Consider the following 23,976-nt stretch of genomic DNA (forward strand, 5'->3'; position numbering starts at 1 on the left):
CGCTGTGCCCCAGGACACTAGCTGACAATCTAATTCCCACCAAGGTGCTAGTATCTGCGCTGGTGCCTGCCTGACAGAAATGGTGTGATGCTGGTGAGTTCAATTGTTCAGGGTGTGAGAGGTGGTCCCTTTGCCTCTTCCTCCTGGCCCTGCTTCGGTGATGCTGAAAGGAAGAACAGGATATTTGATTAGTTAAAGTGGAGACAATGTCTATGTGCATCCCTGTCCCCCGGATTAATATGTGCTCATCCTTCCCTAATCAATGGTTAACTCATGTTGCAAACTTCAATCACTGAGCATTCAGCACTGCTATGGCTGCTGGGACACCCATGGTGACCTCAGTGCTCAGCAATCTTACCTCCTTGTGGCACCTCAGCCTCACCACCACTGATGGACCTGGGCGCATGGCACCTCTCCAGATCTATCGCCCCTGCTCGTATGTGGTGACAATGGCCAACTGGGCCTGGCCTCTGCCAGTCTGCATCTGCTCACGGCATTGTGTGGTGTCTTCTCCTGAAAAGGAGAAAGGAGCATTGATTAGTCCACCCTGTACCTGGATTCCTATCACATACCTGCCACCCCCACCTGAGTGGGACATTGCAGGGCTCCAGTGATTCGTCACCCGCAGCTGCCACACACTCACACCAAGAAGCCAGGGGCTGACCCCCTTTGCCCATGTGCTGCCTCCATCACAATTACCACCACATGGTCTAACCCTGCAAAGCAAGGAGGCATAAGCATGTGGAACGCCAAGGGCAGCAGATGGATTGATGCCCCGCCACCTGGAAGCTCCCCTCCCAGCATGTCAGCAGCCTGACTTTGACATGTTTTGCAGCTCCAGCACTGTGCCTAGGTGCAGATCCTTGAGATAGCCCCCAAAACAGTACTCTGGGTGTCAGTCTACCACATGCTACGGGTGCAGAACCCATCTCAGCACAACTCAGGGTGAACAAGGCATGGGCAATATCTGCTGGCCCACCCAGCGAGGGAAACTTGCTGTGAAGGATTCAATGCTGTAACTGCACTCAGAGTTGGGGGTGGGGGGCAGGGGGGAAAGCCTATCTGCTGTCTTAAGTGAGCTCTGCCAACATGGCACTCACCCTTCCCGAGCGCAGGAGGTAGTTGAATCGCTTGCGGCACTGGACCCACGTGCGTCGCACCACATCATGGGAGCTGACTATCTCTGCCACCTTCTCCCAGGCATGTTTGGTCAGGTGGGGGGGCTTCCTCCTCCCATCCCTCAGAACGAGGACCTCCCGTCGTGCTGCCAGCTCCTCCAGGAAGACAGCTAGGCACTCGTCAGAAAACCGAGTGGCACACTGCCCTGCTGCCCTACCCTCCTGCCTGGCCTGCTCACCAGCAGCTGGGGAGCCCTTCCACTGGCCATGATGAACAGACTTTGCAAGGCTGCCAGCGCGCTATCCGAACAGGCCGCCGGGTCGCCATTGGACCCGGCAGTCATAGCAGTCCTGCTGCTGCCCGCCCACTCCCGCTGTCCTCGGGAACCGCGATTCAAACGGTGTGGGGGGGGGGGTGGCCTTAATTGGCCAGCCAATGTAAAATGGCAGCGTGGAGCCGATTGTGGGTGGCGATTGGCTCCATGCCTGCCTGCGCCCGATCCCGAACAGCCCACCCGACGGACAGAAAATTCTCCCCTTCGGCACAGAATGTGACATGGCACACCCAGTCCAGCTGAGCCCGCAAAGCCCTCCTCACTAACACCTGGGGACTTGTGCCAAAATTGAGAGAATTGTCCCACAGACAAGTCAAGCAATGGATATAATCACACTCACAGAATTATACCTTACAACCATTGTACCAGTGTCCTCCATCATCATCCCCCTATGTCCTGTCCAAACAGCAGGGCAGGCTGATCAGAAATGGCAGTACAGTGGTATACAGTTGGGAGGGTGTATCCTAGGATTTCTCAATATTGACTCCAGAGCCCATGAAGTCTCATGGCATCAGGTCAACATAGACAAAGAAACCTCCAGCTTTTTACAACCTACTGCCCTTCCTCAGCTGATAAATAAATTCTTCTGCATGCTGAACACCACTTAGAAGAGGTACTGAGGGTAATAAGGACACAGAGTGTACTCTGTGTGGGGGACTACAAAGACTGTTGCCAAACGTTGCTCAGTAACACCAGTACTGACTGAGGCAGCTAGATCCTGAAGGACATAGCTGCTAGACTGGGCCTACAGTCAGTGGTGAGAGAGCCTTTAAGAGGGAAAAAGTACTTACCACATTCTCACATGTCATCGATGCATCTGTCCATATCATTATTGGTATGAGTGACCACTGCGCAGCCCTTCTGAAGATGAAGTCATGTCTTCGTCCTGAGGATACCCTCCAATGTGTTGTGGGACACTATCACCATGCTAAATGGGAAATATTCAGAACAGATCTAGGAGCTCAAAACTGAGCATCCACACAGCACTGTGGGACATCAACAGCAGCAGGATTCTACTCTAGCACAACGTCTAACTTCATGGCCTGGCATATCCCTCACTTTACCATTACTATAACACCAAGAGACCAACTCTGGTTCAATGAGGAATGTAGGGGAGCATGCTACGAGCAACACCAGACAAATCTAAAAAATGAGGAGTTAACCTGATAAGCTACAACGTAAGACTACAATCATGCTAAACAGTGGAAGTAACATGCAATTGACAGAACTAAGTGACTCCACAACCAATAGGTCAGATTACAGCTTTGCAGTCCTTCTTCAGTCATGAATGGTGATGGATAATAAAAAAACTAACAGGAGGAACATCCCAACCTAAATGATAGGGAGGTCACTGAGTCTCTCTATACACAGACAGACAGCTTTATCTCATTCCCCTCTTGCCAGAGACAAGCAGGTGGAGCGAGCAGGAAGGTCTGCTTGGATTGCAGACTTTCCCATGGTGCAGTATGCCATTGACTGCACATGCATTACACTGCATGCTCTTCACGTGAGCTCTGCTGCTTTCATGAATTAAAAGTGATTTCAAACCTCAATTTGCAGCTGGTGTTTGACAATAGACATGCATCATACAGCTGAATGACTGCTTACCTGACAATAGTCATGATTCCTTTATTTTGTTGTTGCCCTCTGTGCCTAGCCATATTTGACCCACCACAGCCAATAAAAGGCTGGTGATGAGCTGACAAGGATTATCCACTGCTGGCATAGCTCATGATCCAGTCCAGAATCCATGCACATATGCACAGCAGGTTTACAATAAGAGCCATGCTGCCACAAGGAGTAGTACTGAGCACATCATTGTCGTCCTTATGCTTCCGCTGGCTGGACCGTTCTGGAAGAGCCTGCAGTACTCAGCTGCGGGGGCATCGACATTTCTGGTTAAATGCGGCATATTTCATAACCTGACCATTATGAGAGAACAACACTTGCCACCAGCTATCAAGCATGAAGTTGGGGAGCAGGAGCATGAGGAGATGGAAGAGGAGGAATTACAACCGAAGATGAAAGAACAGGAAGGGAGGCTACAATGTAAATGGCACCTTTCTTCCCGGGCCCTATGTGATAAAATAATTAACAACCAATAGAAATAACCATAACACCAGAACCCCATTTACCAACAAGCCCAGACTCCTTACCTTTCCTCTCTTACCAACCATTATATAAGAACCTAAGAACATAAAAATAAAAGCTCTCGAGTCTGCTTCACCATTCACTCAGATCTCTGGATGTTAGGTCTGATTCAATCAGAGATCTGATCGAATGGTGAAGCAGACTCAAGGGCTTCAATTTTTATGTTCTGAGATACTTATATGATGGTTAACTGGTTAACCTTAAGGCTGGCGGGCAGGCCAGGAGCCCCAGTGGGCTTCTGAAAAAACATGAAACTTCATTCCCTGGCGGGATGGGGTTTCATGTCTGTTTTAAAAAAATGTAATAAAGTTTTTGTGCACTTTATTAACATGTCCCATCTCGTGTGACATTGTTACATGAGGGGGACATGTTAATGATTTTTTTATTTTTCTAGTTTTAAATTTTGAAAACCTTTCAGCGATGTCCCTGAGGCAGCACTTGGGGAATCCCCCCCCCCCCAGCCTGCACAGGAAGGGCATAGCGCTTCCCGCCGGATGTCATGCTCACCGGGCCTTAATTGGCCCGCCCACTTAAAATGGTGACAGGGCCCATTTCGGTGGTGGTGATAGGCTGCCCGCCTGCTGCCTAGTTGGTCGGGCCTGCCCGCCCACCAGTCAAGTGCAAAATTCAGCCCATAGAGTCTTATAGTAGATAACAAGTTAACATTAAATGAAAATGAAAATCTAGTCTTACTCATTGATTCACTAATTGCAACTCAAATAAGGCTCATTATGAGTACAACATCTGTTTCATGACTATTTACTAACTCAATACATTAATTTGATAATTTGACTAACCCATGTGGTTAATACAAAATAGAAAAATACAAAATGGCTTCTTTAGCTATGTGTTGGTACAAAATGGCTTCCTTGATTTTGTTAGTTATTACAGTGAGTACAATATAAAAATAGTCTAAAAATTGTCAGGTTAAGCTAAAATCTAACCAGCCAGGCCTACATACAATATATTTTTCTTTTCCCACCTATTTTAAAATTTGTTTAGATCAATTGTTTTATCTCCACCTTTTAGCCCATTTCGATCCCTTCCCCCCAACCCCACCCCACCCCCACTAGGACTATCTGTCACTTGCTTGTCCTGCTTTCTATTCTTAGTGTCACCATTAACACATTCCTTAGATAATATCATTACCGTCAACACCCCTTTGTCCTTTTGTCTATGACATCTTTGGCAACCTCTTCTTTGCTTCCGCCTATCACTGGCCCCCTATCTAGCTCTACCTGTCCCACCCCCCTCAACCAGCTTATTTTTCACCTCATTCCTATTTTTCCTTAGTTCTGAAGAAGAGTCTACGGACCCGAAACATTAACTGTGTTCCTCTCCACAGATGCTGTCAAACCTGCTGAGTTTTTCCAGCTAATTTTGTTTTTGTTTCAGATTTCCAACATCCGCAGTATTTTGCTTTTATTCTACTTACAAATGTTCTCCTTAATCAATATTGTCAGCCTTCCTCCTTCCCTTACATTCCTATCTTTCCTGAACACCTTGGGCAGAATTTTGCCCTCGGCAAGCAGGGGGCGGGGCCCGCTCACCGACGCGTATAATGACGCGGGATGACGTCGGACGGAACCCCCAATGTCATCCCGGCACATTTAAATTTTCAGGAAAGTGGGGCGCAGCAAAATCAGCTGCATGCCCGCCGACCTGTCAATGGCCAATTGAGGCCATTGACAGGATCATTTAAATGATTAAAGGACCTGACCGTCCAACCCTAAGGTTGATGGGCAGGCCAGGAGCCCTGGCGGGTATTAGAGAAAACATGAAACCTCATCCAATGGCGGGATGAGGTTTCATGTAGGGATCTAAACAGTTTAATAAAGTTTTAGTGTAATTTATGAACATGTCCCATCTCATGTGACATTGTCACGAGGGGGACATGTTAAGGATTTTTTTTTCTTCTATTTTTAAAGTTTTTAAAAGTGTCAGCAATCTCCCTGAGGCAGCACTCTCGCTTTTGGGAACTCCGCCCACCCCCCGCCTGCACAGGGAGCGCATAGTGCTTCCCAGCAGACGTCACGCTGGGTGGGCCTTAATTGGCCTGCCCACGTAAAATGGTGGCGGGGCCCGCTTCTCCGGCGGGGATCAGCTTCCCGCTCGCCGTAGAATGGGTCAGGCCCGCCCATCCGACAGGCAGAAAATTCTGCCCCCATGGTTTTATGCAGGCAAACTCAGAAATGAGGCATTGACATATCCCTGTTCATAACAACATCCTTGGAGACTTTGTCATCAGATGTGAGATATACAATTGGAAGCTCTCACAGGCATTGGTGGTCACATATTTAAATTATAATTACACACTTCTGGATGGGAATTAATCATCTAATTACCAGAGTTATTAGACAATGATGATCATGCTAGAAATAAAATAATAATTTGCATCACCATAGCTTTAATGCTCATTACAGTGCCTCAAAAAAGCCTGTAAGTCAATAACAGTTTATTGCAAGAGGAATAGCAAAGGCAGTTCCTTTATCATTGTTTTATTTTGTCTGATGAAGTGCTTCCGAGGCCACTTACCCTCTGGTTGATTTGGTGTGCTATACCTGTGTAAATGTGCCTTGTACTAGCCTAATTATCTGTCTTATACCTTTGGAGATACATTTTATAAAGTCTGCTTATAACATCTGTCAGTCTGTCGTGAATAAGGTGACAGCATTGCAAATGACTATGTTTAATTCTGTAGCAAATTATTGCAAGTGAAATGGTTCTTGCTTTAAATACCTTTCAAATTGTGATGGGCAAGGTCTGCTTAAGGGTAACCTAGTCTTGGTAAACAGTGTTGAAATATTTGGATTTAATTTGCAAGAGAAAAATGATTGACAGAATTGATTACTTTTTTCACTTGTTTTATTCAAGTGCTACAATTTAATTGGGAATCCAAGACGAGGAATGTAACCCCTTGGGGCAATCAGCTTTATACAAGTAGAGCTGTCTTCACAATTTGCATAATGCCATTGTAGCTCAGAACCTCAGGCTATGGGTCACTTAGTATGACCTGATCTGGAGGTGCCTGTTGATTAGCATTCTTTGCATGCATGATTTCAGAAAGTTGGTCTGGGCTTTGTGTTTTTGTGCTTGGACGTTTTCCAGTAGTAGTAGTTATAGAGCATGTAGAGCATGGGTACATTGTTGTAGAAACATGAGGAAATCAGTCAGCAATGATTTAGTAGTTTATTCCATGTCTAATTGAAGACAGAGCCCCAGATTTTCGCTCCCAGGTTGGGCGTGCAAAGACAGGAGAATTTTTGGCTCTGCGAACACAACTTTTAAAAGTGGCTGCCTGAATTCCTGATTTTTGGTCTGGGAACGAGGGCAGTGGTGGGCGCGAATAAAAGTCGAGGCAGGCAACCCCAGACATAGTGAGGGGTTGGAGGCGGGCTTGGCCTGAGTTGGACAACCCGGGTGCAGATAGAAAGCAGACATCCAGAAAGGCCCATTTAAGAGTACGGTCATCAATGGAGAAGCCCTTGTGCTTTGGAGGAGACATCATTCCCTTATCAGGTGAGTGGGAACTCTGTAAATATTGTCCAACTGTTAGCTGACCTTGAAACAGATGGCCCATCATGGGCTTTCCCTATGGCAAAATTGTCATTGTTGCTGCCTAATCAAAGTGTACTCTACTGAACCACTGAAAACGTGGAGTGGATGCTCAAGGCACAGCCATGGAGATGGTATTGTCTTCCTACCACTACCTGGTACATATATTATGTAGTCATGTAGTTAGCTGCCAAGACTCAGTGGGTGGATGAATAATGAACAGTGGCATACTTGTTATCCCATCCGCTTGCAGTATTGCCACCCATCTATGAGGATGCACCCACACTGTTGATCCATGACCAGGTCCCTCAGTTGCATATTGGCACAGCGTAACAGTGTGACTAGCAGGAAGGAAAGCAGTAGGACTGTCAGTGGTCACGAATACAGCATGATATCTTGGAGTTACAGCTGCAACATACATGGCACCAAGCATTTGTGCAGAGCCATTTTCTCCACCGAACCTTACCAGTAATCATTGACGATATGGTGAAAATGGTTAGTGCATGAAAGCACACAAAAGTGATTGAGAGCATTGTAATCTGAATGGCTCACGATCCTTTTCGCTGCACATTTTTATTCATAGAATGTCACAGAGAGGATGTGGGGCAAGGGATAGGCCCAGCTCCCCCACGCTTTTCTGACCAGGATCTTCACATTTTGATGGAGGAGGTCCAGAAGAGGAGAGCAGTTCTCTACCTAACTTGCCACCGTAATGTCCCTACAGTAACCAAGAAGGCCTGGATTCAAATAGCATCTGCAGTGAGCACAGCAATTGACTGTCGGTGCTCATGGAGTCAGTGGAGGAAAAGGTTCAATGACCTACTGTGTTTTGGCAAGGTGAGTAGCTTGGATCATCCGCACACAGCTCCAAGGGAAGGGTTATATCTGCCTGCCAGAACTGAAATGCAAGATAGGCACATACCTCTGCTTCAGCATTGAGACTTGTATGTGCATGCAGCTCAGGTAGGTACACACAGAGCATGTGAATGAGCACAAACACAGTGAAGAGCAATATCCTTCTATGCACTCTGTGCACAGGCTGACATAAATTCATGTTGTAGTTGCAGTCAGACTGAGGGTTGGTCAGACTGGCTGAGACCCCACATCTGTTCCATGGAAGAGGCGGCCATGGAGTGCCATGGGTGCCTGAGCAGCTGTCTGTTGGTGATGGTGAATCACCATTCCAGGTGATAAAGCAGGTGTTGAAATCACCATGGCACATGGTGATATTGGACGTCATAAAGTCAGTTCACTGAGCGTAAGGGGATCTTGGTACGAGAGGCAGTGCAAAGAATGGTTTGCACCACTAGTGCAGCATGAGCATGGTTAAAGTTAATGGCTTGCATTGGAGCATCCTTTCACAATAAGAAGGAGTATACCTAAATAACTCCTTTTGTGTCTCACACAGGCCCCAGCTCTGCTCCCTCATCCCACACCAGATCATCCCTCCAGCATCAAGAGGAGGAAGAGACATCTAAGGAGGCAGGGCCATATCATACTAGACCACATACACCAACTCAGATACAAGCACTTGGAGGGATGTAGCGTGTGTGTAGAGTCAGTGGCACATGGTGAAAGTCACTGCAGCAGAGTGCAGGAGGAAATGACAGAATCAGAGACATCTGTGCTCAGTCCCCCTTGGAGGAGGGAGGAAAATCAAGATGATGCTCTAGTGGGCAGGAACGTGGAGCCTCAGGAGTCACCTTTTGGGGCACAGTATTTAGGTAATTAGCAGATTATGTGAGCTTTAGGACTGTAAATGGAGAAAGCCATCGCTGTCATAAACTCTACGTTTTCCTGGGGCTTAACTCATAAGCTCTGACCATGAGAGACTGGCCAATCTCATGGAGAGACACATGCAGCAGCATTTGGAATAGATGTAAGAGTGGTGTCTCGGCCAGGAAGGGGCGCAAGCCACCCTCAGTAGCCTGGATCAGTCTGCTCAGAGTATGAGCGCTGACACCCATGGAATACGTGAGAAGCTGCGCACCCTTAACAGGATGGTCGCACTGTTGACACAGCAGTTGCTGGAATGGATGACTACTACACACCAGCAAACCCACCTGAAGGTCAATCCAGGGCTGTGCAAGTCAGTGAGGAAGGTGAAGGTGGTTCTTCCCAGAAATAATAAGGGCAGCATGCTGAGGCCCATCTTGAGGTATCACCAAGAGGATCAAGGTTGTTGACTGATTTGTGATGCTTTGAAGGGCTTCTTCCTTCCCTGTTATATCACGTGATTCCAGAGGTTAACAGCTCAAGTGCTGAGATGCTCCTTGTGTCTTTCATTGTCCATCCAAGCTTGACTTTAAGGGCGGCTCAATGATCAGACTCCACTAACAGGTGCTGGGTTGTAGATGCACCTCAAGCATGGCTGCTGGGTGCAAGGCATTTATCTGCACTTTAGTTTTACACATTGGCTTAGGTGTAGGCATTGCAGCTCGAGAGGCCATGTATCGTGCAGGTAATATTGGTCGTCTGCTGTGCCTACTACTTAGGCAGTATTTGCATGTAAGGTATCACAGGATGTGCTTTGTGCGGTAAGCAGAGATATATGGAATACAGGAATATTGCATGTGGCACCCACGTCAGAAACTGGTCCATATGTCGGAATGGTGTGCAAGTTCTTTCAAAGAGCTGTTGTGGGAGCGTTATGAGCTCCTCATAAGCAAAATGCCTTATCTGCATGTATTCTACAACATTCAATCCTATCAGCATGCATAAGGTCTGAAATTGTGTTACTCCCAGCATCGTGGGCATGGTTTGATTACAGTAAATTTGGTGGCATGGGCCCCTCATTTCTCGTCATTGGCATTCATGTGAGGGGGACAGGTTGAGAATTACTTATTGCCATGTGTGTTTGCAATATGATGAGGCCCATGGTTATGATGGTGGGAGTTTTAGACAAGAGTGTTTGACTGAGTTAAACTCATTGATGTTTATTCTCTCCTTTGTGGAGATGGGCAGTCCTTTGAGTAATTGTGGAGTCAATGTACAAGGTTCCTTAGGTGGAAGTATGCCAGGCTGATGGCAATTGTGATAATGGAGGAGCTTTTGAGAATCTGTTTTGCACAAGGACCTATCTGGTGATGATGTCCTCACCAGAGTCAGCCCTGGCTAACTGGCTGTATTAGTGTTATCACTCAGCTCCCCTCAGCTCCTCTCAGCTCCACGTGTTACCTCCTAACCACCAAATTTGCCATCCCTCATAATGCTTCTCCTTCATGAATCCTCTTTTTGGTAAAGTGAGGACTCACTGCTGTCTCTTTCTCTTAACATAGCTTTTTTCTAGGGCCTTTAAACTAGGGAATGTCTTTTTTGCTTCGTTCCTCCTCTAACAATCTACAGGTAAGTGGAGAGTATTCTATTGCACCCCTGACTTGTGCCTTGTAGATGGTGGGACAGACTTTGGGGAGGCAGGAATTTAGTTATTCAGACAGAATTCTTAGCCTCTGACCTGCTCTTGTAGCCACTGTATTTATATGGCTGGTCTAGTTCAGCCTCTGGTCAATTGCTTTTCAAACACAAGCTTGGGCATTATCAAATCATAACTTCTTGATGTAACTTGACTTCAGTTCTACAAAGTCCTGTACTATGGGCATTGACTTTCATCTGGATTTCTCAAAAAAATCCATTTCTTTATTATTGAAAGTAACAAATAAATGGAAACAAACATTTACTAAACATTGAGGGCCTTTATTTCAAAGGGAATGGAGTATAAAAATAGGGAAGCCTTGCTAAAAGTATACAAGGCACTAGTTAGATCACACTAAGAATACTGTGAACAGTTTTGTTCCCTTTATCTAAGGAAAGATGTACTGGCATTGGAGGCATTCCAGAGAAGGTTCACTAGGTTGACCCCAGGGATGGAGGGATTTTCTTATGAGGAGAGGCTGAGTAGGTTGGGCCTGTATTCATTGGAGTTTAGAAGAATGAGGCAACCTTATTGAAACACATAAGATTCTTAGGGGGCTTGACAGGGTAAATGCTGAGAGATTGTTTCTCCTTGTTGGAGAGTCTCGGACCAGAGGGCATAATCTCAGGGTAAGGGGGCACCCATTTAAAACAAGATGAGGAGGAATCTCTTCTCTCAGAGGGTTGTCAATCTGTGGAACTCTTTACCGCAGAGGGCAGTAGAGGCTGGGTCGTTAGGTATATTCAAGGCTGAGATAGATATTTTAATCAGTACGTGAATGAAGGGTTACGGGGAAAAGGCAGGAAAGTGGAGTTGAGGATATCAGATCAGCCACGATCTCATTGAATGGCAGAGCAGGCCTGATGGGCCAAGTGGCCTTCTGCTCCTATTTCTTATGGTAATGCAAAGAAATTGCAAAGACATTCTTAAAAAAAAGTGGAATTTGGCCTTTGACATTGAAGTGGTTACAGCAGAATTAGTATTCACCAAGGTGCCTGGCATAAACAGCACATGTGAATTGCAACTGTGTGGGATAACCTTCAGTTCAGTAAGTCATCAGAAAAGATGAAGCACAGGACTTGAACTGAAAAGCAAAGACATAAAACAATTAATCAATAATAAACATAAATCTGTGGGGTATGTGTGGGCACAAATTTCAATGCACTGCTGGTAGGCAAAGCTCTGTACTTACACCCCAAATTCATGTTTTCTTTATTTTTATATAGCAGCATTTTGTGCCATATTTATTGGAAGTTATGCATTCATTTGATTATTTTTTTTGGTACCTGAATTAGTTTTTTAGATTTATTTATTTAATTTATTAATAAGTTTATTTATTATTTAAGTTTATTTCAATTAAAGAGGATACATTATTAAAAGTTGAGTTACATGAGAGTTTTGTCAGATGGTACTGTTATGACCCCAGCTGATGTTAACACTGGTCAAGTCAAATCCCAGGATGAAACCTGGCTTGATAGATCCTAACTTTATTTTTACTTAGAAACTGTGGAGAAAAGTTTCTGAACAAATCCACAGGAGTTTACTGATGAACTTTTAACATAAAGAATAAAACATTTATTAGACAAGAAAGATATATTAGATAAGATGAGTATTTTAAACTTAAATAAGGGCAACTATGTGAGCAAGAAGCTGAGTTAGCTAAAGTGAATGGGGATACTAGGCTGGAGGATAGATTAAAAGAGAAACAGTGGCAGACATTTAAGGGGATATTTCAAGATACTCTACTATACTATAAAGAAAAATTCCAAAGGGAGAACCCACCACCATTGGTTAACTGAAGTTAAGGAAAGCAGCAAACTTAACGAAAAAGCATATAATTGCACAAAGATGAGTAGCAGGTCAGATGATTGGTCAGAATATAAGAATGGCAGAGAATTATGAAAAGGTTAATCAGGAGAAAGAAATTAAAGTATGAGAGGACGCTAACTAGAAATGTAAAAACAAGTAGCAAGAGTTTCTACAGGTATTTATGAAGGAAAAGAGTAAGTAAAGTGCCAGTCCTCTAGAGAGTGAAAATGGGGAGTTGATGGTAAATAATAAGGAAATGGTGGATGAAATGAACAAATATTTTTCTTCTATCTTCACTATAGAGGATACAAAAACATTCCAGTAATAGCTGTAAATCAGGAGGTAGAAGAGAGAGAGGAGCTTGGTGAAATTACAATCACTAGGGAAGTGTACTGAGTAAACTGATAGAACTGTGGGCTGACAAGTCTCCAAGTCCTGATGGACTTCATCTTAGGGTCTTCAAAGAGGTGGCTAATGACGTAGTAGATATGTTGGTGATAATTTTCTAAAATTCGCTAGATTCTGGGAAGGTTCCATCAGACTGGAAAGAAGAAAATATAATCCTCTATTCAAGAAGGGAGGGAGGCAGAAAGCAAGAAACTGTAGGCCAGTTAGCTTGATGTCTGTTGTGGGGAAGGTGTTAGAATCGATTAAGGAGGTTATAGCTGGGCACTTAGAAAAACTCAAGATTATCAGGAAGAGTCAACATGGCTTAGTGAGAGGGTAATCATGTTTAACCAATTTATTGGAGTTCTTTGAAGCAGTAACATGAGCTGTGGATAAAGGGGACCCTGCAGACGTATTTGGATTTCCAGAGGCATTTGATAAGCTGTCACATCAAAAGTTATTGAGGAAAATAAAAGCACATGGCATAGGGGGTAACATATTAGCATGGATAGAAGATTGGCTGGCTGGCAGAAAACAGAGAGTATGCCAACCATTTGGTGCATTTTCGTGTACTGGAAGCTCTAAGTATTTTAATACACAGGGCCCTGTTCTTTGCAGACAGAAAGAACATGTACACACATTGCACCCATTTCAGCTAAACAAAATAGGTGACCACCATTCGCTGGTTCATTCCTCAGGGCAACACGTTGACCAATCAGAGCCAAGTTGTCCGGCTTAAATTTCAAACAGTGCTTGGCAGTTAACTGTCAGTCACCATCAACCTGTGCATTCTCCATGGTAACACCTCTACCAATCAGACTCCACTTTGCAACCAATCAGTGCTCTCTTCTCATATAGTGTAAATGCTCCCTTTACATCTGATATTCATGTGAATTGTCCTGATGAGTACAGATGAAAAGCTTCAACAAAGGATGTGTTTTTTTCAGCAATATTAAAGTTATACATTGTCCCTAACAATACTTTCAGGAGAGTGCATTGACACATTGAGATTATCAGTATGGCTATTTACACAACAGGACGCTGAACCGAGTCTGTTGCAGATGCACGCAACATTTTTAAAAGGCAGAAGTTGACAATTCTCGATTACCAGGTGGCCACCTGAAACCAAATTCAAAATTGGCTAGGTGGGCATGCTTGCCCAAATAATAGAAATGATCGGCAGGCCTGTTAACTCTACTGTTTGTTCTTCACAGTAGGGTGTCTGCCATTTTACAGTTTGACAGCTACAAGTGGTTATAGACCCTTTCTTGTGGGGCTATGAGTACCAATGCTTGTTGACATAGGGAATTGTGTACTTGAATGAAATGTTTGTTGTTATAAGGCTTTATTTAGCTGAAGGAATGTAAATGTAGTAAATGTGTTTTTATGAATTAGTGTTTTATTTCAATATAGTGGTCTGCAATAGACACTTAGAACATCATTTTGCAGAAATTTATTTTATCTCATCTCTGTATGGGCCCCGAGGTCTGCCCATTGTGGAAACTAGGTAGGTTAGCATGGCAGGTGTAAGGACAAAGGGTGGTGGGTGGGTGGGGAGGTGGGGGGGGGGGCGGGGGGGAAGGGGGTGGGGGGTGGGCATGGGTTGGCATGAATTGGCACTCAGTTGGCATAGTGGCTATAAAGGGCCATGGGAGTCAGTGGAAAGGATTAGGTTGGTATGGAGGGTATGAGGGGTTATGGGGTCGGTGTGGAGCATGAGGTGGCATGGGTTGGCATGAATGGAGCATGGGAAGTGTGTGTTGGATGAGAGGGATGAGGACTGGAGGGATATTTCATGCCCTAATCTTTATTTTTAAACTTTAGACACAGTGCCGGATCCCTAAGGCAGGCCTTCCACCCAGCCAGCCTCTACACCCAGCTCCTCCATTCTTCCCAGGTTGCCCACCCGACTTCGAATCCAAATATAAAGATTGTCAGTGCCTTTTCCATCCAGGAGGTTATGAAAATGTATAGTTCCTTCAGGAAAATTTCATATTAACAATGATCATTGCAGGGTGAAATATTGAATGCTCAGTGACACCAAATTCTGTCAGTAAGTAAAGTAAAAACAGTTTTGATACCTACAGAGAGTTTTGCCTTTAGTCAGTTGGCCCCTTCCTCCCCAGCAGACTTATATAAGATTCACAGGTCCTGTTGAGAAGGTTTGACTGAGCTTATCAAAGAGCTTGCAGAATTTTTAAGACAATGCACGAAGGTTTCTTTGAGATAGGCATGAATTATTTTGCCTTCTAGGGATCAAATTGTATCAGGAATGTAATATGCAAAAATGAACTCCAGGGAAAGGGAAATTGCAAATATACTTAAAAATACATCCTCTGTTATTTTAACAGTGATTGACTTATTAAAAGAAACATATTAAGTGTGTGTTGGCCAATGCATCTGAAAAGAAAGAAAATGTGCCTCTAACTATACCTAGGAACATATCTCTTGGGGATTATTGATGTTATAATCATTATTTGAAACTGTTAGCTGAATACATCTTTTGCTTTCAAAGGTTTTGCCTGACCATTTTTATTTCAAAAACTTTTGCTCCTATCAAGTTGGTAAGGATAATTTCAATGGCTCCTACCATGCATAAATGAGGCACCATTGGTCTAAAAGTGTTGTCAGATCAGTTACAACTCCATTTATGTGGCCATTCCAGATACTGCCAACTTAGATAGAGTCCTGAGATGAGCAGCTGAAGAACCCATCTGTTTCCATGTGCTTTAACGAACGTTTGCAATCCTGAGGCATAAATAGATAAAGTGTATGATACGCACACTTTACCCATTTGTTATAGGCAGTGAATGGCCTAATCGGTGGATCTTAAAGAGGCCGCTGGAGACCACTCAGAAAACAGTCAAAGTATCTTTTCAACTTTATTATTGTGGGGCCAGGAGAAGCACTGCCAGTCTATGTGAGGCACTTCCCGGAATCACCAGTCTGCTCCTACAGTCTTGACCTGCAAGTAGGCACATCAACAGAGGCAAACAGTTCAATGACCTCCCACAACTAGCAAGCTGCAGCGGTGCACATGTTTGGCAGCTGCAGTTCACCACTGCTTGTAAATGTGTTTTGAGCCTCAAAGTAACTCATGCCCCATAGCGGGAACAAGAGACTGGCAATGGTTCTGTGCTCCATTTGCTAATTGCCCATTGCATGCTTCAAGTTTAAATCATAGATGCTATTAAGGACTAGTCTATTCTAATTCAAATCATGGCACATTGCTCACTGATTACTTGAAGCTCCCAGGTAACTGACTGACTGCCACAGTAAAAATCTGTCTTTAATTACCTTGATGAGCACAATAAATGATAGTCCTGGGATTAAATTTTCAGCTTGCGCAACTATTGTCAATTTTGTACACTTGCAATTCAGGCAGAAAATATGTTTGATGCAAAGTGATGGCCCCTCTGCTAATTAGCCCTCATTTAGCCCAATATTCCCAAACAAAACATTGCAATGTATGAGCATCATAATTTTGTTGCCACATCAAGTATTATCCTCTTCAAATGATATTTCCAGATTGTGCCAATTATGGAGTTCTGCTCGAAAGAGTCTGAATTTGGATTCTTCAACCTGGTGCTGCACAGTACTACATAGTATTTACAGCAACAGGCCATTTCGCCTGGCAGGTCCATGCCAGTATTTATGCTCCACATGAGGCCCCTCCTGTTTTTTTACATCTAACTCCATCGACATATCCTTCTTCCCTCATGCTTATCTAGCTTCTGCTTAAATAATTTGTGCTAGTCACCTCAGCTGCTCTTTTTGGCAGCAATTGCACATTCTAATCACTCTCTGAGTAAAGAAATTTGCCCTGAATTCCCTAAAGAATATCTGAAACATAAATCCCACCTGCTTACTCAGACGCAAGGAGACCTGAGTTAAAATACTGCTCTCCAGAGTTAAATTCTTTATTATTTTTTTCAATTTTGAGATGCTTTTCTATTACATCTTTGAGTAAGGATCCCATGACAACACTGGCATCTACCCGACAATGTGGAAAATTTCCTAGGGTATGTCCCGTCGACAAAAGTCAGGACAAATCCAATCCAGCTAATTCCGCCCCATCATCCTACTCTTGATCATCAGCAAAGTGATGGAAGGTATTATCAACAATGCTATCAAGCGGTACTTACTCAGCAATAACCTGCAGTTTAAGTGTGTGTTGGCCAATGCATCTGAAAAGAAAGAACTATACTATACCTAGGAACATATGTCTTGGGGATTATTGATGTTATAATCATTATTTGAAACTGTTAGCTGAATACATCTTTTGCTTTCAAAGGTTTTGCCTTACCATTTTTATCAAGCGGTACTTACTCAGCAATAACTGACTCTCAGTTTAGGTTCCACCAGGGCCATTCAGCTCCTGAATTCATTATAGCCTTGGTTCAAACATGGACAAAAGAGCTGAATTCGAGAGGTGTGGCGGGAGTGACTGCCCTTAACATCAAGGCTACTTTTGACCAAGTGTGGCATCAAGAAGCCCTAGCAAAACTGGAGTCAATGGGAGTTAGGGGGAAAACTCTCCACTGGTTGGAGTCATTCCCAGTTCAAAGGAAGATGGAGGTTGGAGATATTGGCGATCAATCACCTCAGTCCCAGGACATCACTGCAGGAGTTCCTCGGGGTATTGTCCTAGGCCAACAATCTTCAGCTGCTTCATCAATGACCTTCCATCTATCATAAGGTCAGAGGTTCGCTGATGATTGTACATTATGCAGCACTATTTGCAACTCTTCAGATACTGAAGCATCCATGCCCATATGCAGAATGACCTGGACAATATTCAGGCTTGGAGTGATAATTAACAAGTAACATTCGTGCCACACAAGTGCCAGGCAATGACCATCTCTAACAAGAGAGAATCCAACCATCTCCCCTTCACATCAATGGCATCGCTGAATCCTTCTCTATCAACATTCTGGAGGTCACCATTGACCAGAAACTGAACTGAACCAACCATTTAAATACTGTGGCTACAAAAGCAGGTCAGAGGCTGGGAATTCTGCAGCCAAAAACTCACCCCCTGACTCCCCACAGTCTGTCCAGCAGCTACAAGGCATAAGTCAGGAGTTTGATGGAATACTCTCCACTTGCCTGGATGGTGCAGTTCCAAAACACTCAAGAAGCCCGACAGCATCCAACACAAAGCAGCCTGCTTGATTGGCACCCATTCACCACCATAAACATTCACTCCCTCCCCCACTGATGCACAGTAGCAGCAGTGTGTACCATCTACAAGATGCACAGAAGCAACTTACCAAGGCTCCTTCAACAGCACCTTCCAAACCCATGAACTCCACCATCTAGGGGCAGAATTTTCCATTCAGCATGGGGGTGCGGGCCTGCCACGCCAGAACGTAAAATGACACGCAACGACATCGGGCGTGCATCCCAACGTCATCATGCTGTCTTGCGATATTTAATTCGACAGGCACATGCCGGAGTCAGCTGCATGCCCGCCAATAATTGATAGGCCTATTAAGGCCATTAAACAGCTAATTAACATGAATGTTACGCTGCCTGTCCAACCTAACATTTGGCGAGCAGGCGAAAAGGCACGAGCAGGATGAGGTTTCCTAAAGCTAATAATGATTATATAAAATTTTTTCTGAAAAATAAAAACATGTCCCATCTCATGGGGGACATGTTTCATTAAATTTTTATTGTTTTCATTTATTTTTTTAAAAAGTGCTTCAATCTCCCTGAGGCAGCTCCGTGAAGTGCTCTTTCGTGCGCGCACTGGACCCGACTCTCCCACCCGCCCACACAGGCAGCGCTACCGCTCACGTATTACGCTGGGTGGGCCTTAATTGACCCACCTGCGTAAAATGGTCCTGACTGGCCGCTCCCGCTGAGCCCACCCGACCAATGAAATGTCCTGGTCCTAGAATGTCAAGGGCAGCAGATACATAGGAACACCATCACCTGCAAGTTCCCCTCTAAGCCACACACCATCCTGACTTGGAAATATATCGTCGTTCCTTCACTGTCATTGGGTCAAAATCCTGGAGCTCCCTCCCAAACAGCACTGTGGGTGTACCTACACCACATGGACTACAGTGGTTCAAAAAGGGAGCTTATCACCACCACTTTCTCAAGGGCCGTTAGGAATGGGCAATAGATGCTGGCTCAGCCAGTGAAGCCCACATTCCATGAAAGAGAAAAAAGGAAACATTTCCTACTACGATGTCAAGCTATTGGTTTATAGTTCCCTGTACTTGTTCTGTCCCCCTCGTTATATATAGAAATCACATTAGCTGTCCTCCAGTGCTCCGACACTGTTCTCTTCTCTTTTTTTGCCTAACTTATTTTAATATGCACCATTGCAATTCATCCAGAACAGGGACTTCATCCTCTTTAAGTTTGATTAATTTATTAATTATCTCCCTTTTTTCTATCTTAAATGACTTTATATCTTTTGATCGCTTCTTCTAATGTCATGCCACCATGTTAGTCTCCCTTTAAGTACTGAGGCAAAATAATCCGCTAATATTTCTGCCATTTTACTATCATTGGCTATGAGTTTGTCATGCGTATCTGTCTATGCATTTGTCATTGCCTAACGCCCTATCCCTATCCTTATTTTCCTTTTGTTAACTATGTGTCTGGAGAACATGGACAGGACCTTCCTCCCATCGGGGGTGTTGTGCGGGAGCGGGCACGAGCGGGCGGGTTCCTGATCGGTGCCCCCATTTTACGTGGGCCGGCCAATTAGGGCCAGCCCAGCATGACGTACGCCCGGAAGCACTGTATGCTCCCTGTGCAGACGGGCTTCTGTGAACCAGGAGTGCGCTGTTTTGCACATGCACACAAGAGAGCGTACAGATCTCCCTGAGACAAAATGCTGCCTCAGAGAGTTTGGCTCATATGTGAAAAACAGATTAAAGAATAGAAAAAAATTTATTGACCTGTCCCCTCATGTGACACTGTCACATGAGCTGGGACATGTCCATCACTTCTATTTGAAGAGTATGTTAAGATTTTAAAACCCTCATGAAACCTGTGGATGGAGGTTTCATGTTTACTCTGAAGGCCGCCTGGGCTCTTCGCCTGCCCGCCAACCTTAATGTTGGACGGGCAGGTCCATTAAGTGTTTTAAGTACCTCAATAATGGCCTTACGTGCCAAACTGAAAATCTAAATGACGCGCGGTGATGTTGGAATCCCATCCGGCGTCACTGCGCGTTGTTTTATGCATCGGCGAGCGGGCCCCGCCCCCACTTGCTGAAGGGAGAATTCTGCCCTATGTTTTCTATTCAGTGATAATTTAATTTTGGAGTTTCTCTCTGCCTCCCTATTTGTTCTTTGACTCCTTTCCTAACCTTTTCATATTCTCTGCTACTTTACAAGGCACTCAGTTTCTTTTCTCTGTCAGATCCATAAAATATCAGTCTTGACTGGATTCAACTAGCTAACAAGACTAGGATTTGTTTGTTGAATAATTTGGGATAAGTTTTAGATTTTATTTTTAACTTTGGTACCTACAGATTTATATTTCTGGATATGGGGTGGGATTTTCCGTGCCTGCTGGCGTCGGGTGTGTTCATTGGCGTGAGTGGACAATGTGGCAAGAAGGCCAAAAATCAGTTTCACAACACCATGCAACCAGTTTGCGATCATCTGCTCTGCCCTTCAATGGCAGGCTGCAGCTCCCATCGTCAGACGTCGGGAGCCTTATTGTAATATACCTGCATGTCAATATAAGGCCAGCCCACCAGAATCATCCCCCTATGCTGGATCATCCACCCACATCGTCGGGAAAACATGCCAGTGCAGAACACGCCTTGATAAGTGTGACGTGCAGAAGTTGGGACTGACCACTAGAGCCTTGCTCACATCGTGGACATTGAGGAACAGAAGATTCTGGAGCCTGACAGCAATGCGAGCCTGGAAGAATGTCCATGGTAAGCTACCTGGATTCTCATGGACATGGCTCTGCCACGAAGCAGCTCATGGAAGGTGGAAAGTCACCCTTGAGGGTCTGCTTACAATGGATGATGGTTGAGGGGGTAGAGTGGAAGGCCCAGCTTTGTTTGGGAGAGGAAAATGTACCCTGGGACAAGAGACAGAGATCTAGGATTGACAGGAAGAGGTGTCAGGTTGGTTTGAGGTTGGGAGAGGGGGAATGAAGGTTGGGGAGAAACAAAGATGTCAGGTGAGTGAGGTTGGGGGGGAAACAAAGGTGTAGGGGTGAGGTTGGGGGGGACGGACTACGGGGGAGGTAGGGATAATGGGTGAGAAGATGGTAATTGGGTAGGTAGGTGAAAGGGGAGTAGAAGGTGTAAGAGAAGATGGTAACTGGGTAGGTAGGTGAAAGGGGAGTAGAAGGTGTAAGAGAAGGCTTCTGGGGAGTGCGAAGAAGGGAGGAGTAAGGGTGAAGGAAGAAATAAGGGTTAAGGAGCGAGTCGGAAAGGAGGAAAGAGTAAGAGTGGAGGAAGAAGTGAGAGTGTCTGAAGGAGTCAGGAACGGGGAAGAACTAAGGGGGGAGTCCAGGGGTCGGGGGGAATGAGTTCCAAGGTGGAGGAAGGAGTCCAGAGACAGGAAGGAGTTACAAGGGGAAGGAGTCCTGAGGGGGGGAAGGAGTCTGGAGGGGGGAAGGAATCCCAAGGGGGGAAGGAGTCCGGAGAGGGGAAGGAGTCCGGAGAGGGGAAGGAGTTCTAAGGGAGGAAAGAGCACCTAGGGGGAACTTCAAGGTACCCTTTCCCTCTTGTGTCACCACTGCACAAACTCACACATGGCTACCATGATGGAGGGCAGGTCTGTGCACATCTCCATCTGCTGGACTGGGGTCTCCATGGCATCCTCCACCCTCCCCTTGGAAACCTCCATACATGCACACGTGGACACCACTTCATCAGAAAGCAGGCAGACACACTCCTCCGCCTCGCGTGCCACTCTGTTGAGGGCTTCCAACAGCTCTGCGTGATATCCCTTCGCCTTCTGCTGACTCTCCAGGATGAGTTGGAAAACCAAATCCAGAGGCTCATCATCTGACTCAGACATGACAGATGCCTCTTCCCCAGCAGTCCCCGAGTGCTGGGGAGCTCAGCTGTACCTGCCTCCTGCTGCTGCGGACATGTGTCCATGCAGCAACCACCTGATTGTGAACCTAGGCCTGCTCCAGATCTAGCTTCTCCTGCATGAAAACAGATGGAGAGAGAGTGTGAGCAGAACACATGGCATTGCATGGAATGTTTGTTTGGTGAGCAGAGACATGGATGGGATGAGGATGCGATCTTCAGAGGATATGAGCCTGATAGAGATGTCAGGGTTTGTGTGAGAGTTAGTGGTGTTGTCCCTTGAGGTGTGAGATCCCTGTGGATGTGTGATGGGCTTGTGAGTGTGAGAGTTGAGAGTGATGAGAAGAGTGACTTTCCTTGGTGGACGGATGAGACCATTCATTCTGTTGTGGCACTGGGTAGCTATCCTCTTTTGCAGTGCATTGATGCTGACCACCATTGCCACTGCCTCCTATGTTAGATTAATAATGTTGCTGCCCATCCTGTGGTCAGAGCCGAGGTAGAGGACATCACAGTGGCCCTCCACTGCATCCAAAAGATGCTTGAGGGACGCATCATTAAATCGGGGCAGCTGCAGCCTTCTTGCCTTCAGGGCCATGTCTTCTTTGCCGCAGTCCTGGGCTGGAAACACTGAGAGGTGGTGCACATGGCTGCACTTTAAATATGGCGCCCAGCATGATGAAATGGTGAGATGATGGTGTGGCGGGTGAATGAGAGCCCGCCTGCCATTGAAACGGCGTGTTTCCTGGGAAAGCATAGTTAATGTGGTGGGATTGGGACAATACGGCGTGAGAAGCTGCCAAAGGAGCCAGCGGGAAAATGTAATTTCTCCTGGCCGCAAACCTGGGCCGATTCCGCCCATTGAGTCAAAAAGTTAAAAGGCTTCCCAGTTATAATATTACTTCTGCTCATACATGAGGAAGGTGCTACAGTTCATCTTGACTAAGGAGAAGGAGCATGTATGAAATATTTCTGCAAAGATTGCCATAACTCTGGCTATGACCACACATGAAACTAGGCATTCTTATTATGCATGAGCCCTAGCAATGCAAAGTTTAGACTGGATGATTCTTGGTTCAGCTCACATTTGTCTAAATAGACAATGACTTAGACGTGATTCTGGCACACAATCAAATTCTGTGACTCCTTCCAAGCTACTTTTTTAACATGTTTAAATTGGGCAAGACACAACTTTGTGAAATTGGCTTTCTGTGCTAATTTATGTTTACTTTGATATTAAGGCTGAAGATCGCAATTGGTAAGACAAGTACAAATGGTTGAAGTCCTGCTCTGTGCTGAGATAGTTAATCTGGGCCCAGACACAGTAGCCTTGATGTTGCTGAACTGGAGACATGTGAAGATCAGACAAGGTTCCTGCTCCTGATTGCTATCCATTGACTTCTTGTGGAAAGTGTGTGTGAAGGATAGTTGAGAACAGAATCAGGCTTGGCTGTCTGATCTGCATATTTGAAATGTCTAGCAACACTCATTGAGTAGGCTCACACATTAAGAATGCTTACTTGGATGAGAGGGTGGAGGGTTACAATCCCTTGAAACTACATCAGTAGGGGTCAGTGTATTCAGGACAGGAGGAGAACAGTGGGAAGAAAATTGTTAAAGCCATTGCTTTTTAAAATGCTCTTTTAATTTTTATATACATATTGACAATAATGCACCATGAAAGTACTGTAGAAATCCTAGGTGAAATCAACTGTGAATCTTTTTGTTTCTTCCCCAGATCAGAGAGCTGGTACCTGCTTTTTCAGCCTGGCAAATGGCCGCTGTGCTCAGGAGCTGACTGGACGTTACACCAAGATGCAGTGTTGTTGTGAATCTGGACGCTGTTGGGCCCTTGGTTCTGTTCCAGAGATGTGTCCAATCAGAGGTTCAGGTAAGAAAGAATATAACGATCTCAAAAGCATTAAATGCTGTTCAAGTGATGACAAGATAACATGTTATAGATATCCATTAAGGCCATGACACAGGATTTAGCAAACTGCTCTTTAACAGCCCATTCTTTTTAAGTGACCACTGCTGCTACTTTCCCATCAGTGCATAATAATTCAGCCAGTGATTACTCTTCAACATCACCAGCCACAACTTCAATGGTGTGTGTATCAGGTTGATTTGAAACTGATCCCCATGTTAGCCAATATTGAAAGCGGTTCTCTCCCT

The 23,976-nt window shown here is 45.1% G+C and overlaps 1 protein-coding gene across 2 annotated transcripts in view; it reads left to right on the forward strand.

Moving 5' to 3' along the window:
- The window catches only part of LOC121276975 (fibrillin-2), a 401,991-nt gene that overhangs the window by 157,650 nt on the left and 220,365 nt on the right, over positions 1–23,976 (forward strand). For both annotated transcript variants that reach the window (XM_041185736.1, XM_041185737.1), the window contains one exon: positions 23,540–23,692. In XM_041185736.1, the coding sequence (XP_041041670.1) occupies positions 23,540–23,692 (153 nt within the window). The remainder of the gene's footprint in view (positions 1–23,539; positions 23,693–23,976) is intronic.

The sequence above is a fragment of the Carcharodon carcharias genome, chromosome 4 (genome assembly GCF_017639515.1).
Source record: "Carcharodon carcharias isolate sCarCar2 chromosome 4, sCarCar2.pri, whole genome shotgun sequence".
NCBI lineage: Eukaryota > Metazoa > Chordata > Chondrichthyes > Lamniformes > Lamnidae > Carcharodon > Carcharodon carcharias.